Source organism: Eschrichtius robustus, chromosome 14 (genome assembly GCF_028021215.1).
Source record: "Eschrichtius robustus isolate mEscRob2 chromosome 14, mEscRob2.pri, whole genome shotgun sequence".
NCBI classification, from domain to species: domain Eukaryota; kingdom Metazoa; phylum Chordata; class Mammalia; order Artiodactyla; family Eschrichtiidae; genus Eschrichtius; species Eschrichtius robustus.
Genome location: NC_090837.1, coordinates 87,680,573 through 87,697,713, shown reverse-complemented (window position 1 = coordinate 87,697,713; position 17,141 = coordinate 87,680,573). Strand labels below are relative to the sequence as shown.

Here is a 17,141-nt window from a genome sequence, read left to right as displayed (position 1 = left end):
TAGGTTGCTTCCTTGTCCTGGCTATTGTAAATAGTGCTGCAGTGAAAATTGTGGTACATGACTCTTTTTGAATTATGGTTTTCTCAGGGTATATGCCCAGTAATGGGATTGCTGGGTCATATGGTAGTTCCATTTTTAGTTTTTTTAGCAACCTCCGTACCCTTCTCCAAGGTGGCTGTATCAACTTACATTCCCACCACAAGTGCAACAGAGTTCCCTTTTCTCCACACCCTCTCCAGCATTTATTGTTTGTAGATTTTTTTGATGATGGCCATTCTGACTGGTGTGAGGTGATACCTCATTGTAGTTTTGATTTGCATTTCTCTAATGATTAGTGATGCTGAGCATCCTTTCATGTGTTTGTTGGCAATCTGCATATCTTCTTTGGAGAAATGACTACTGAGGTCTTCTGCCCATTTTTGGATTGGGTTGTTTGATTTTTGATATTGAGCTGAATGAGCTTCTTGTATATTTTGCAGATTAATCCTTTGTCAGTTGCTTCGTTTGCACATATTTTCTCCCATTTTCTTGTCATTTTTGTCATTTGTTACTTTTCCTTGCTTCTTCTTTTCAACAAAGTGCAAGTGACCCACCACACGTAGAAAAGGTAATTTAGAAATACATTATCGTACATGAAAATTCAAAATTGTAGAGCATGATGAGGTTGAAGAGGTGAGCTTTTACCAAAACATGAAATGTTCTGTAACCCATGTCAAGAATTTAAGAGTCTAGAACTCAGAACTGGGATATGAACTGGTAAGTAATAGAGATGATATAAATTTTAGAGATACTGAGAGAAATACGGTAATTGTAGCTAAAGGCAAAGATGGGATCATACTGGGAGAGAATAAAGTGAGAAGAAAGGAATGCCAAGATATGACCCTGAAATACACCAAAATATAAAGGACAAGTATTGACAATTGTTATTTCCTAAAACATAACTTTTCTTAGGGCAGGAAAAATCTTTTGGAGGTGATGGATATACTTAATACATAGATTAGTATGATGGTTTCACATATGTATACACATCTCAAAACTCATGAAGTTGCATACATTAAATATGTACGGCACTTTCTATATCAATCTTACATCAATAAAGTTATTTTTGAATGGAAAGTAGTAAAAATCAACATGTTATGTGGTTTTAAAAATAAAAATAAATATAATAGAAGTGTAATAAAGAAATACATGTAAATACAAAATACCTCCCCACAAGATACCACCTCATCCCCATTGGAGTGGCCAAAGTTAAAACACAAAGACTGGTCAAACCCCGTGTGGAGAGAATGTAGATCAACCAGAGCTCTCCTACACCACTGGTTCGGACCCAAAAGCTGCAACCACTTCAGAAAACAGTCATGCAATTTTATTTGTTCCATCTTTATTGAGATATAATGGACCCATAACATTGAGTGAGTTGAAGGTGTACAACGTGTGGATTTGACACACTTATTTTCTGCAAAATGGCCACCACCACAGCTTGGGCTGACACCTCTATCACATTACCATTTCTTCTTTGTGAGCTGTTTTTGTTCAAGGAGACCTGTCTCATTGTTGACCTCTGAGGGGGAGTGGAGGCTGGGGTCTCCTACACTGCCATGTGTGTGATGTCCCTCCAGAAAATTGTAAATCTTCATGGCTGAGCAATGCAATTCTAGAGAAAGTCTTCCTCAAGTGTACAAAGAGACATGCATCAGTACTTTCTTACAAAGTTAAACGTATACTGATCCAGTAATTATGATCCAGTTATTCCACACCTTGATTTTACCCAAGGCATGTAAATACATTCGCCACAAAAGGACTAGTATGCAAATGTTCATTGAAGCCTTATTTTAACAACCAAAACGCTGGCAAGACCTCAAATTTTTAACAGCTGGTGAACAATTACAAACAAAAGAATTGCACTTACAGGTAAACAGGAAGAAACTTCTGATTCCTGCAGCAACATGGATAAAACTCCCACACACTATGCTGTGCAAAAAAGAAGCTGAACAGAAAATGTACATGTTATATAATTCCACTTATATGACAATTTTATACTATGAGTGAGAGTAGTTACATCTCAATACAAAAGAGACCTTTGAAACGGAGCAATACGATCATGGGAAATACGAAGAAAAAAATACAAAAATTTAATGAATAATTATTAAACACGAAATCTAATATTTTATTGAAATACCGTATCTTGATGAGATGAACCGCAGCGTAATTTCTCTGTGCTTTTTCACTTAAGATAAATATGGATACTGCTAAATACTCATTGGTTCTGCATCTGACATAGAATCTTGAACTTTGTTAATAGCAGGTTGAGTCATTAAACATTTTTAGAGATGAAATAAATGAGGAGTCACTTCCATAGGAGAAAATATTTATGATGGGAGTGATGAAACGGATTTTTTATATTAGTTGAATAATACAAACCATATCGGCATGAAATTTCATAGGTTTTCTTCATGGCTTTTATCCAAAATATCTTAAAGCTCTATAACCCAGTAAACTTTCCAGTTTTTTGGTATTTCTTTTTTTTATATATATCTTTATTGGAGTATATTTGCTTTACAATATTGTGTTAGTTTCTGCTGTACAACAAAGTGAATCAGCCATATCTATACATATATCCCCATATCCCCTCCCTCTTGGGCCTCCCTCCCACCCTCCCTGTCCCACCCCTCTAGGTCATCACAAAGCACCGAGCTGATCTTCCTGTGCTATGCTGCTGCTTCCCACTACCTTTCTATTTTACATTTGGTCGTGTATATATGTCAATGCTACTCTCTCACCATGTCGCAGCCTCCCCTTCGCCCCCTGTGTCCTCAAGTCCGTTCTCAATGTCTGCATCTTTATTCCTGGCCTACCACTAGGTTCATCAGTACCATTTTTCTAGGTTCTATACATATGCGTATGCATACGGTATTTGTCTTTCTCTTTGACTTACTTCACTCTGTATGACAGACTCTAGGTCCATCCAGCTCAGTCCAAATAAACTCAGTTTCATTCCTTTTTATGTCTGAGTAATAGTCCGTTCTGTATATGTGCCACATCTTCTTTATCCATTCATCTGTCGATGGACACTTAGGTTGCTCCCATGTCCTGGCTCTTGTATATAGTGCTGCAGTGAACATTGTGGTACATGACTCTTTTTGAATTATGGTTTTCTCAGCATATAGCCCAGTAGTGGGATTGCTGGGTCACATGGTAGTCCGATTTTCTAGTGCCTGATTAAGTATCAGGAACAGCAGAAAAGAATATGTCATGTGTAAACACATGGGTGGAAAAATCATACTTAGTTTCAGTAGTTTTTGAGGTGCTCTTCTGGTTGAGTCTCCAAAGGAACCCAATCTAGACAACAGTGAAAGAGAAAAAGAAGTTATGTTATTACTGAAAAATTGTCATTACTGCCACTGTCACCTTGCCTTAATTTATGTATATTCTTACTTCAGAATGCCTAAATGCGAGCTAAAATACTACCCCTCTGACATCCCACTCTTCACACGTTATAGGAATCGGTAGAAAATAGGGGAGGCAGAAGCCCTATGAGTGGGTTTGTGTGTCTTGATTAATCAGTAAAAGAGCTTTGTCTTTGTTGCTCCCGGGCACCTCTCATCAGTAAGATGTGAAGGAGGTGACAATTTGCTTTTCTTTTGTGAAATGCGGTAGAGTTGGGAAACCTGCCGCTGTGAACACAGGACATTTTTAGGCAGATAAATTTTGGGGAGGAGAACACACACACTTGCGATGTTGAAAATCGCATACGATAGAAACAGCTCTGCAGGCACCGTTAGAATCACTCTCATATGAAGACCACTGTTTTAGAAGACTTTGGCCTTAGCGGGAGCCTCCCACCCTCAGATACAGGGAACTGTCATGGTTTCATGACGCACCGTCCACTTCAGCGGCTTCAGTCTCTCCTTCTCCCTGTCCAGTTTCCTCCCTTCTAAGCTCTCTCACCCTCTCTTTCTCCCTCTCCTTCTCTCCCTGCCACCCTACTCTCTCCCTTAACATTGTTTTTCAATTTCTGCTGAATGACTTTCCCACGCCCATCATAACAAAGCAGCTGATCCCACAACTTGTCCCAATAGCTACTAAGCACCACAGCCTCTGATGTCCCAACACCCGTCTTACACCTGCACTTCACGTCTTGCCTCCATTCTGAATTTGCTGCTACATGTGCCTTGCCCTACACCACTCCCCCATCTCCTCTCACCACATTTCTTCTCAATATGGGACTAACCTGATCCCAAAAATTCCATTCCAAGATGTTTTTCCCAAAGCCGTTTACTTACTGTAATAGTCAAGGCTATAGCAGAAAACAAATGACACAGTCAAACTGGGTAATTCAGGAAAGTTTAACAAAGGGACTATACAAAGTATGGTCAGGGCTAAGAGAAACCAAGAAAGGATGGTGAAGCAACCCATGGCTAGCAACAGTAGGGGGACATTGCCACCCCTAGACGCACATGGCAAGGGCAGGAATGGTGACCAAAATCCAGAGAAAGTAGCTGTAGCTGCAGAAAAGCTGCCCGACAAGATCTGCAGCCTTTGGTAAAGAAATGCAGCCATTGTTTGGCAACCTCGCTGAGAGAAAGCAGGTGACCGAGCGCCCTGCACTCACCCAGCTGCGAGTCTACTCTTGCTTCCTCTCACAGGCCAGATGCAAGGTTCCCTAGAGGAGAAGGACCCAGATTATGTCTCCCTACATCTCTGCCTCCTAGGACCAGGGGAGTTTGAGCCAGTGAAGGGTGAACCTGGAGAAGCAAAATAAAATCCCCAGCACACAATATCCCATGTAATCAAATTCCTTCTTCCCTCTAGAACTCTCCATCTCCATTCATACTCCAGTGACAGGCATCAGCGATAATTAATGACTCCTTATATGAAAAGCATATCCAAATAGATAAGAAAGCTCATGGATCCAATTAACAAAAGGACAAAAGACATGACAAGATTTTCACAAAGGAGGAGCTTCAACAGGAATAGAGATGTAACATAAAATAAGCATGGATTCCGTCCCGTGCCTATGGAATAAAAGATCTGACGTCACCCAGAAAACTGGACACACTTGGCAAGAAGAGCAAAACCGTAAACGGTGGAGGGGCAACTGACTTTTAGTGAATATCAAAGAGTAACATACAAGATGGTAGGTGGGCACAGGGTAAAATACCTGCATGGCCAGAAACTGGAAAAGGGACATTGAGACAGAGAGAGAACAATGGCTAGAAAAGATAGTGGAAACAAGAGAACCAGAGGACTACGTTTTCTTTTCTTTACAGTATGTAATAGGAGAACGGGGAGCTGCCCATAAAGAGAGGTGAAGGGACATGCAGTCATGGGGAAAATCCATATTTCAGATAAAGCAAGGAGGAAGCTGCACAGTCACAGGAAAAGGGAGAAGATACAATAGGTTTATTGGCAGCAGAACAGGAAAGACAAGATGAAACAAGAGGGACTTGTAAGAGATCAGAAGGTAACAGAGTTGAATGGTGATGAGCACAGAGTAGGATGAGTGTCACGGGTGCAGTTGGAGGCATGGAAATGGGGGGGACAGGTGGAGATGACATGAATTGTCTCGATCTTCCATGACATGCCTACATGTGAGACCATTCCCTAACTCACGAAAATCAAGGCAAAACTGATTCATCCTGTTTGGATGTTATTCACAACGTACATGTGTATATGTACATCTATATCTGTAGTGGATACTGTAATTGGCAGATATCCAATTACTGGATGCTCAAAGGATCTTCTCCAATAACCAGTTTACCTGCAAACAGGAACAACAACCTATTTTGCAAGAAGGAAGAAATAAAATGCACCCTAGGAAGGGCAATTCAATAATGCTGACATATCTTCACACCCTTCACAAGGAAGTAAGATTTAGAAAAACAGAGGAGCTATTTCTTAACCCACCTATAAAGGAACTGGAAACAGCAGGATGGTTCCAGAAAGTGTCATTTGCTCTTCAGTTGTATTGGGTTCGTGGATTCCTAACGACAATGATATTGGTGTATATTTAAGAAATACCCAAAGACATAGGTTGGCCAGTACTGACTTGCAAAATCTTCTGAGAATTGCTGAGTCTCCTATGACACTGTATGATATCACGGTGTCATAACCTTGTCTATTACACGCCAGAAGCACTTTTCATTAAGAGGGCGAAAAAAGCATGACATGGTTTCTTATTTGAAGTAACCCAAGTTCTCTCTAAATCTATGCAAATTCCTGGTCCTTATCAATTAGTGCCTTTTCCTCAAAGCCAACCTCTGCATGACAAACCTCCGTAATTTAGTCACAGGAAGAATCAGCTTAGTCAGTAGTTCCCTTGTGTCCATTTGTCCTACTTTGTCCCCCTGTTGCTTCCTCCAGGCCCAGGCTGAGCTTCTTGCTACTGTCTATGGAGATCAGATCCCTTTCTCTTTGAGCCCAAAGAAACCCAGTGGCCTGTGATGCAACCTTGACTAGAAGTTCCTATTCCTCGTGTTTGTCATTTTTCATCTTGGGTCTTGTCTTATTTCCCTCTATTTGGGGACTTAATTCCTTCATCAAACGCCAACAGTGTACATCCTCACTCAGCCCCACCCGGTCCCAGCTCAGGGATCGTTGGCCTACAGTATCACTCAGGGGTCACTGCACACATATCGACAGAGGAGCCCTAAGAGCAGCAGGGCTGGGGGCTGGGGGATCAGGCAGAATCATCTTTCAGGTTGAGAAACACAGATCTCCTCTTCCCTTCACCTCGTGTCTCCATCCCCTGTGCTTCTGGGACCTTGTTGTAGGTGAATCTTCCTGTGAATAAGCGACGTGCTGAGACTACAGACTCTGTTCCTGGCAGGTGTTAAAAAGGACCAAAGACGGTAACAAGTGCTGGAGACGTGCAGAGAATCAGAACGGCACACACACGTGCTGCCATCAGAGTCTGGGGGGAATATAAATGGTGCAGCTTCTGGGGAAGGCAGTCTGGCAGTTCTTCTAAATCAAACATAGACTTGCCATTGACCCAGGGTTTCACTCGTAGGTAAGTGCTTGAGAAATTACAACACACGTCAACACTGAAATTTCTGCATGAGAGTTCATGTCGGCATTACTCACAAGAGTACACAAAACCCAAATGTACATCCACACATGAATGGATTTTTTAAAAGTGGTACTTCATACAATGGTGCATAATAGAGTCATATAAAGAAATGCACCATTTTATACTACAACATGGATGAACTTTGAGAATATTACACTGAGTGAAAGGAGCCTGATAGAAAAGGCCACACTCTGTGCAATCCCATTTATATGAAATATCCAGAATAAACAAATCCATAGAAACAAGAAGTAGATTAGTGGTTTCCAAAAACCAGGGGGAAGAAAGAGCTATGTAGGGAGCTTCTCTGGGGAGAAATGAAATTATTCTGGAAAAGATCATGGTGATAGTTGCACAACCTTGTCACTGGCCTAAAAATCAATGACTTATACATTTTTAAAAGCTAAAACTTACACTACAGACATTTCTTGGGATCGACGGGAGACTGATTCAAGGACACCCCAAGGATTCCCAAATACAGGAATGCTCAAGTACCTTATATAAAATGGCACATAACCTACATACATTCTCTTTACACTTTAAATCATCTCTCGATTTCTTATAATACCTAGTACAATGTAAAGGCTACGTAAAGAGTCGTAAATACAAAGTAAAATAGTTGCTGGTGTGGGGCAAATTTAAGGATTGTTTTTTGGAACTTTCCAGAACTTTTTCCCAAATATTTTCCATCTGGTTGACTGACTCTGTGGGTGCAGAACCCATGGATATGGAGGGCTGACTGTATGTGAGTGATAATCTCTGTTGGAAAGCTGCTCCACGGTACAAACATCCCACACCTGTGGCAGCGGAGATAGTGGGCCAGATACCCTGGAAATGCAACCCTCCCCCCTGACAGCCATGCCACTGGGAGCAGTGTCCTCTGCAGAAAAACACTTCCTTTTCTCCATCTTTTTTTCCCCTCTCAAAGTGATCCATTTCTACCAAATTCCAGCTGGATAGAGCAGTGTGAGGGAATGGAAAGTGAGCACCTGACCCTCTCTCAGAGTCACACCCACCGAGGAAACCAGCCCAACTCCACTCCCCACTCTCTGCTCCTGGTGGTCTCTGGATGGAGCCTTAAAAGAGTGTCTGAACCCCAGCCTTCCCTCCTAGTGACTGAGGGGCCCACAGGGGAGCATTTGGGGGACCCATTCCCACCACCTCAGATTTTGCTGGAGGATATTATCTCTTTTGAAAGTTCAGAAGAAACAGGTTCTTTTCATTTAGACACAAGGAGTTATGTCACTAAAAGAGCAGAGTCCATCAACAGACTGCCCTGTGGGGCGTGGACACACACAGCTTCCTGAACCAGCTGCCTGCCTGGATACCTCACCTGTGCACTTCACTAACTTAGAGACCTGGGCTTCTGCTCAGCCACTCTGGGCCCCATCTCTGTCATCTGTGAAATGGGGAGAACAAAGGGATCTGCCTGAATAAGGTGTTAAAGAGGGAAATGAGTGAATACATACCCCCCTCAATAAAAGTCAACTGTTTTTAATATTATTCTGCTATGAGAATGCCATGCCCCCGAAGAGAATACAGCTCCAATGATAAGAGACTTAACCATGGCATTCAAAAGAACACTTTTTCCTGCTTTTTTCTCACAGGCATTTGACTCTGTTTTCAAGACCACGAATTTGAAGATGGTGTAATGAATAGCAGGCTAACCGAGAAATGTGATAATTCTGGAGTTCAAACAATTTATTTTTCTGATACATCTTTGTACAAAACACTGGAATACTGCCATCAAAATGGCCCCTGTTTGGATCCATTGTCCTTCTCACTGAGAGCTGATTACACTGCAGGGAAATGAGCTTCCCACTGACCTTAGAAGTCATTGGCCATCTGGGATTGGCTGCAAGGGGCATGGGGGTCACAGGGAGGACCACGGCCACGGTCCAGCCTTTAGGGGAAGGCAAATGATGCCTGTTCTCCACCTACTGCTGAGACACTTCGCCAGTATCTCTTAAGTTGAGAATTGGAGCTATTTTCCTGGTTATACAGAATAATTCTGAAGGAAATGGTCAGGTTGGAGAAGCCCTTTCAGAACATAAAATAGAAAATATAAGCTTTTTCATTGTTGGTGTTAGAAGTGGTCTTAAAGACAATTCAACATGTAAGACAGGAAAGATATTTTAAGGGTTATTTCTGCTTGGGCACAGTAGCTCAGGGCATGGGAAGAAGTTACAATTTAACTTTATTCTCCCTGGTGTTGGAAAGGCACCTACATGCATTTCATATGAGCCAGTGATCGCAGGTCACAATTTCTTCTGCAGGTGAAAAGGACGTACGAGAATAGAACAATAATCTTGCCTTTACTCATAGAGAATTCATGCTCATGCAGGTGATGGGTAGCCTGGTGAAGAAATCAGAAGCTGCTTTACTTGAAATACCAGTTGTTGTGAGGGATGGGAGGCAGCAAGACAGAGTTATATAGTCCAGACCTGACCATTCACGGCGCATCAGCTCACAGGCTGTCTGCCCACCTCTGCTTCCTCCAGGCTCACAGGTAAGTGCTTCCAGCAGCTCTGCTTAACTACATGAATCCTTCCTGAAAATAATAACAATGATGTGTGTTACATCATTTATCTAATTTGTTTTGTCTGATGGTATTTTATTCTTTAGCGTGGGCAAAAGTAAAACAATTTTTCATCTCCTTTAATCTTTAGGTAATTTATTTATTTCCAAAAACCAAATGCTCCCTTAAGAGGAAGTGTGATTGGGGGGTAGGATGTCCAGTACCCACAGATCCCTCAAGAAAAAGGCATAGAGGCGCCTCATGAGAGATGGTGGGATGTTACACATCAATCTTTGCCTTGGATCTGTTATAATGCATTTTCTACCCAGTCTTAGTACAGCCAGTAAGGAAGAAAAGATATTCTATTAGTTTTCACAAAAGTTTTCTTCTCCTTTTTTTTTTTTTTTTTTTTTTTTTTTTTGCCGCACCACACGGCATGTGGGATCTTAGTTCCTTGACCAGGGATCAAACCTGCGCCATCCTGCATGGGAAGTGCAGAGTCTTAACCACGCTGCCAGGGAAGTCCCCACAAAAGTTTTCTTTAAATACTATTTCCATAGTCTTCTAATTATGAAGTATATACATGTACATTGAAAAAAGCTTTAAAAGTAAAAGGAAGGAAGCTATAGTTTTCAGAATCCCACAACCCACATATAAGGCATTTCTTATGAAAATTTTATTACAGACTAACCTTCCCTTCAAAAAACTCATTATAAAATAAATTTGATGCTTCTCCAGGAGTTCCAGACCACATCAAGCCACCATGAGTTCACTCGGTGAAGCAATCATCCACTTTGCAGTCGACCTGTTCCAACAGATCAGACAATCAGAGAAGGAAAATATCTTCTTTTCCCCTTTGAGTATCATGTCAGCCTTAGCCATGACTTCCTTGGGGGCCCGAGAACACACGGCATCAGAAATCCAGAAGGTAGGTCGCAGCTTCCTTTACATTTACCAATTTGTCATGGTTTCTCTGTCGGCTTCTGTGCAGATGATCACAGATCTGGCTGTCCCCAGGGGTAGCACAGGAAGCTACAAACTCCCCATGACTGGGCGGGCACAGAGCTGTGGGAGCATATGCTCTCCCCCCAGTGATCCGCCCCATCTCTTCCCTGTGCCGAGACTTCCTTTGGGAGCTTGGATTAACCCTACAACTGCCCAGTGACCACAGGTGAGGCTTTAAATGGTAGAGTTCAGGTAGAAGTGGTGCATTGTCTAAAATCCATGGGAGTCATCTATACATGTTTCCTCAGCAGTAGATGAAGAATGAATCAGGATTCTTTGAACTGGCTGGTGATTAACCAGCTTTGTGCTTTTCACACGCAGGTTGTGTTTTTCAAGGAGCAAATGCTTGCATGGAACATTTCTTTGTTCTTTTTCTTTCTTTCTTTTTGGGTTTTTTTTTTTTTGATTTGGCATTTTGTTTTACTTGTTTGTTTGCATTCTTTCTTTCCTTCCTTCTTTCTTTCTTCCTTCTTTCCTTGTTTTCTTTCTTTTTTATTTACTCTGGGGTACATAGATCTCTAAAGTTTCCTTGTCCCACTCTCTGTCTCCTCCAGGTCCTGCACTTTAATGAAATCGCAGAGAACAAAAGAAAAGGAACTACAGTTGATCCCGTGAGTCACAGAGCATTGAATCTAGAAGGAGATCACATGTCCAAGAGGTTCAGAGTTTAAACTGGGAATTTCAGATAAACAGGAAAAGGCCAATTTTTAGGGGACATCTTAAGCAAAATAGATTGGACAGAGTTGTTTCTCATATCATATTATGTACTTATTTATTTTATATATTTGTTTTCTTGAAAGGAGAGTAGCATGTTCTTAAGAGCAAGGGTTCTGAAACCCAAAGGAGCTTCAAACTGAAGAATGGTTTTTGTGCCATGCCACGCAGCTGGCAGGATCTCACTTCCCCGGCCAGGGCTTGAACCCGGGCCATGGCAATGAAAGCCCGGAATCCTAACCACTAGGCCGCCAGGGAACTCAGGAGCTTCAAACTGTGCTCTTCTGTTCAGGAATGGGGAACGTGGCAAAATACAACTGCTCTGAGCCACAATTTGACTTCATCCAAATTAACTAGGAGCAATAAAGAGTCTGCTGCAAGACATGCAACTACATGTGAAACAGGACAACAGTGCCTGGATGACAGAAACCCCCATAAACGTTATGTATTGTTATTATAGAATAATAATAACTATAGTAATCACAATATGTTGCTAAAATTATATAATTTTAATTAACCCCTAAATTAGAGTAAGAGCAATAAGCATATGATCAACTATGTTTTGGAAAATGATTGAGTGAGAATTATGGTTGGTAGCCTAAATAGTCCAAAACTCTTCCTTAGCAAGGGGAAGGTTCTGGGTGAGATAAGCGTGAGTTGAAAAATTGGCTCTGTCTCCTTGGAGAAGTTTCTTAGTTCTCTGAACTCTCTTGTTTTCATGTCAATTGAACTAAAGACTTAGAGATGCTGATGTACAGCTGTTAGCAGTGTACCAGAGACACACTGCTCCTACTTCAGAGTGACTGGCATAATGAACAGCCAAAGAGCACAATCAAGGGGTCTTAGAAAGTAATCCCTCCAAGGAGTAAAACAGGGCTTCATGCCATAACATAGGGCAGTATACAAATTTCATGTTCTCATGCAGTTGATGACTGTTAGAGATGCACTATGGTTCTAGCTCAAAGGAGTTTAAGTTTTAGCTGGTCCCAAAACATTTGAGACAATTAAAACACAATCCAATAGTGGAATGGTGCTGCATCTCTAGTTCAAAAGAGAAAAGACTGGAGTGTGTTAGAGCAGGAAGGAAGAATTACCTGGAAGATTGAATGGAAGGATTATGAAGGGTACTTCCGGTAAAATACACCATATATGGGGAGATAGCAACCAATGTCATCCGTGGGGATACCAAACTCTAGGTCCGGAGCTCACAGACCTATGGGGTTGTAGTATTTATGTACAATGAGAATCCAATGAGCTCACTTTCTGGTGTTTGAAGGTTGAAAAGCCAGGATATATACATCATCAATTTCAAAACCTTCTGACTGACTTAAAGAAATCCACTGACGCCTATGAGCTGAACATAGCCAACAGGCTCTATGGAAAAAAGACTTTTCTGTTTCTGCAGGTAAGTTTCATGACCTGGCACACCTTTGGTCTGCATCCTGGGTCCTCTGATCCCATCTCCTAATGGGGGAGGGAGAGGCAGAGGAGCCTGGCTGACCCACATGGGGAGCATTTGCCCCAGGGGCATTCAGCTCCTGGACCACGACGCCCCCTACTGGAGTGTCCCAGAGCCTGACAACCCACCGGGGAAGTGGGTGTAAGGATCGTTTCAGGTACTCTCTTTGGTCATCACTGAACACAGTTTAATCTGGGAATACCTAGACAGTTACTGACAACTTACCCTTAATCCCTCCTTTCTTCCTGCCCATGCCATAGGCATACATGGATAATGTTAAGAAATTTTACCTAGCCAGTGTGGAATCTGCTGATTTTGACAATGCTGCAGAAGAAAGTCGGAAGATGATTAATTCCTGGGTGGAAAGCCAAACTAATGGTAGGTTATGAGAGAGTCACTCCTTAAAAATCACTGTAGAGTCCCTGCTGTGTGTGAACGCTGTGCTGGCCCCTGCATGGGGTGCCAGGAGCCAGGGTGAGATGAGATTACAGAAGATGGTCCATGTCAGTGTGGAGAGAAACAACGGGAGCCCAGGAGGGATCCCAGGACCAGCTACCTGGAAACTCAGCTGAGTCTGTCGACGACAGTATCTCTATGGACCCCAACGCTCTGCTCAAGCTTCATGTTGATTCGCATTTTTTCTTTAAATTCGAGGCTGAACGTCTGGATTATGATCCCTAAGAGATAATATTAAAAGGGTTCCCTTATCCTTTGTTAACTGGGAAACGAGCCGCTCTCCTGCAAACCACCCTTCTTGCCATCTGCAGCAGGAGCAGCCTGACCACTTCCCCATCCCCTCATCCCGCAGGGATGGTCACAGCTGTCCTCCCCAACCACGGAAAGCGGCTGGATGATGTCTCCATTCCATGCACCATATCCTACCTCCCATCCTAAATACAGGCCAAACCTACAGCAACTCAACCTGGCAAATGAAGACAAAGTCACCCCGGGAAATGGTGTCTGAGTACATGTTTTCAATTTTAGCGTTCATGTCATTTGTCCTAAAGAACATTCAGGCCCATTTCCTCTGAGCAGTGAGTTCAAGTTTGAAAAAATAGAAAGCAAAGAAGAAAGTGAAGAAGAAAAGAATAGAAGGAAGGATGGAGGAAACAAGGGAGGGTGGCGGTTATTGAGGGGACAGGGAGGGTGGTAGGGAGGGAGGGGGAAAACTGACCAGTGGAAAGATCAGCTGACATCAGTTCAACAGAATTCAGTGTGAGATGACTGATGTCACCACAGAGACCAAACACGTTCCCAGTCAGAAGAAGGGGGGTCTGCATGAGGGCGACTCCATCAGGCTGGCGCCATGAGGAAAGCTTCACCTTGTGAACAATCGGGCACAGAGTCCCTAATGTGGTGATTTGTGTGAATATTTAATCATCAGTTGTAACTCTCAAAGCATCTTCCAGACAAACCACTTGTGCCTTTCATGACAAACCTTTGATTTTCTTTCTTTGCAGAAAAAATCAAGGATCTCTTTCCCAGAGACTCTCTTGGTAGCTTGACCGTTCTGGTTCTGGTGAACGCAGTCTATTTCAAAGGGCAGTGGTGCCAGAAATTTAAGAAAGAAAATACTGGGGAGGAAAAATTTTGGCTGAACAAGGTATTGTCTATAAATTATGTATATAATATAACATAGCTACACATTCAGTGTGAAATTTAAATACCTAGTGATTAATATATAGCTGCTGCGGGTAGAAGACAGAATTTGTCAAGGCTTATTTTCTTGTCTTTTTTTTTTTTTACTTTATTTCGTTGGGAGTCCTTGAAGAAACTCTTGTCTCTGATTCACAGATTTCCGAGATCATCTCTTAGAAGGAGGATGTGTTTGGTATTACAATAATATTATCTTTCTTTTTGACTTATGCTCACTTAGCATTTTTTGCCACATGAATTTATTGCAGGACACAAGCAAATCTGTGCAGATGATGAAAAAAATCGATGATTTCAATTTCACGTCACTGGAGGACATGCAAGTCAAGATCCTGGAAATACCGTACAAAGGCCAAGAGCTAAGCATGATGGTGCTGCTGCCCAATGAACTAGATGGTCTGCAGAAGGTAAAAGCTGGTACCTCCAATGCTGCCTACTATTGCTTAAATTCCTAGTGAGACACTGCTCGTACGGGCTGCTCATACACTGGTGCTAGTGGCTGGCAGAGCTCAAGCAAACAACAAAAAAATAAAATCAATACGTTAGGGATCACAGTATGATACGAATAGTGTATCTGTACCTCACAGGTCACATTAATATTCTGATGAAACTATGGAATGTCAGTTCACAAAAAAACTATCCCTAGATACACACAGAACTATTTTGCAACCATAAGAACCTCTGATATATTCCAGTCCACTCATTTGAAGACAAGGAAATTAACACTCATACATAGGTGACACATAGAAATATTTGCAAATTCACTCACAAGTAAAATAAGGAAATTAAAAAAACAAAGTGGTTACATATTGCCCACTAATTCACAGTGCTTCTGTAGACCGTGGACAAATAGAGTATCTTGATGCCCACTTTTCAATTTTGAAGTATTTGGTCCCTAAGTGCTCAAAATGGACCAAAGGCTCATTCGGAGCCTCATTGGTAAGATTTCAAAAAAGGGGGTGATTATAGAATTTTCCTGTTAGCATTGTTATAATAAAGTTAATATGTAAAAATATCAATAACAATATCTGGCATAAAAGGACATTCCATAAAAGGCCATAAGCAATTACTGTAATAGTCGATGATGATGCAGAAGCGGCAGTAAACTTGCCACACTCAAAATACACATCTCGTAACACTGGAAACTGGAAATTCTTAGGGAAAGCAACATGGCAATAAACGTGAAGAGTCATCAGAATATTTCGGCTTCAGCTCTAAATTCCCCATTATCAATGACATAGGGAATCTCAGTGCTAGGATTTTATCCTATAACAACAAGTCTAAACAGGGGAAAAGCTTTTGGACAGAAGTGGCTCAAAATAATGAAAAATTTTAAATGAGGAAAACTGGTACATGTTTGCATTACCTTCGGTTAGGTTAGGGACTGACATGCAGTGAATGCTTAAAAGATATTAAGTAAAGATATATATACTGAATATCAATTTAATGATCGTATTATGTAACAATGTAAACGTGATTAGAGAAATATATATCCATACAGGAAAAGTGTACAAATACATGAGGCAAGAAAAAGAAATAAAAGTAGGCTATACGCTGTAAATGCACTATGTAAACACTTATGGACGAAAGAACATTGACAAGAGGTTACTGGAAAGTGAAGCACGAAATAGAGAACAAGCCTAAGAAGTGGATGGCTCATCTTCTACAGCTAATTTTATTTCACCATTCTGTTGCATATATGTGTGCATATATATTATACATATATACATTTGTATAGATATTTATACATATGCATATATTATTAATGTGTACATATATACATAAAAATAGCAAAGTCATGAAAATGTAAGAACATTTTTTTGATTATATAATATATATTCAGGACTCTGTTATTTTTACCTCCTCAGATAAAACCATATCAACTGAATCTCCTGTATTTATGTTTACTGTTAAAGGATTTCCACGTTTCAATCCAATGTTAAGGGGGGCTCCATGTCCACTGACAATCGTGCCAGTTTTTCCTTTTTACATTGTTATAGCTTGAAGATCAGCTCACTGCTGAGAAGTTAATAGAGTGGACGAGCCCACAGACTATGAGGGAGACAAAAGTGGATTTACACCTACCTCGGTTCAAAGTGGAGGAGAGCTATGACCTCAAGACCACGCTGGAAGCCCTGGGGATGGTGGACGCCTTCTGTGAGGGGAAAGCCGACTTCTCCGGAATGACCGGGACACGAGATCTGGTGGTGTCGAACGTCCTCCACAAGTCCTTCGTGGAGGTGAATGAGGAGGGCACGGAGGCCGCAGCTGCGACTGGAGCAGTAGCTGTTGCTACCTCATTTATAATTCCAGAGAGTTTCCATTGTGACCACCCTTTCCTGTTCTTCATCAAGCACAACAAGACCAACAGCATCCTCTTCTACGGCAGAGTCTCTTCCCCTTAGATGTGATTAGCCAGCGGCTACACTCGGGGGACATTCACAGAGCTGTACCCGAACCTTGATTGCTGGAAGTAACAGGTTCTCTTTGATTCATTTTCCTTTCCAAACTCATAGTCATCACTAAGAATGTGTTGGTTGAAATACCATGTCTGTCTGTCTCTCTCTTTCTACAAACCCATGTAAACCTACTCTGTCTCCCCATGGTACCTCCTCTTCGGACAATATGTTCAGTATATTCTAAAAGGTTATTTCAACACTCTATATTCTACAAATTTTGAAATATCATACCTTCTATTTCAGAAATTATATCTACTATTCAAA

The 17,141-nt window shown here is 41.6% G+C and overlaps 1 protein-coding gene across 2 annotated transcripts; it reads left to right on the top strand.

Annotated features, from left to right (window-relative positions):
- Positions 1–9,477: 9,477 nt before the first annotated feature.
- Positions 9,478–16,823, top strand: LOC137776388 (serpin B3-like). Of its 2 annotated transcripts, XM_068562820.1 has the most exons (8): positions 9,478–9,578; positions 10,326–10,515; positions 11,147–11,203; positions 12,583–12,711; positions 13,026–13,143; positions 14,226–14,368; positions 14,670–14,825; positions 16,419–16,823. In XM_068562820.1, exons 1-8 carry the CDS (start codon positions 9,478–9,480, stop codon positions 16,821–16,823), a joined length of 1,299 nt encoding a protein of 432 aa, XP_068418921.1. The 2 variants fall into 2 exon arrangements, with proteins under 2 accessions (XP_068418921.1, XP_068418922.1); XM_068562821.1 differs by lacking the exon at positions 9,478–9,578 and having other exon boundaries at positions 10,351–10,515; positions 11,147–11,215.
- The last annotated feature ends 318 nt before the right edge of the window (positions 16,824–17,141 follow it).

Excerpts from the sequence above, each read along its gene's own strand:
- LOC137776388 (XM_068562820.1), top strand. The coding sequence starts at position 9,478 with ATGGGAGGCAGCAAGACAGAGTTATATAGTCCAGACCTGACCATTCAC. Across the intron at positions 10,516-11,146 it reads CGGCATCAGAAATCCAGAAG|GTCCTGCACTTTAATGAAAT; the intron begins GTAGGTCGCAGC and ends TGTCTCCTCCAG. Across the intron at positions 12,712-13,025 it reads AGACTTTTCTGTTTCTGCAG|GCATACATGGATAATGTTAA; the intron begins GTAAGTTTCATG and ends CCCATGCCATAG.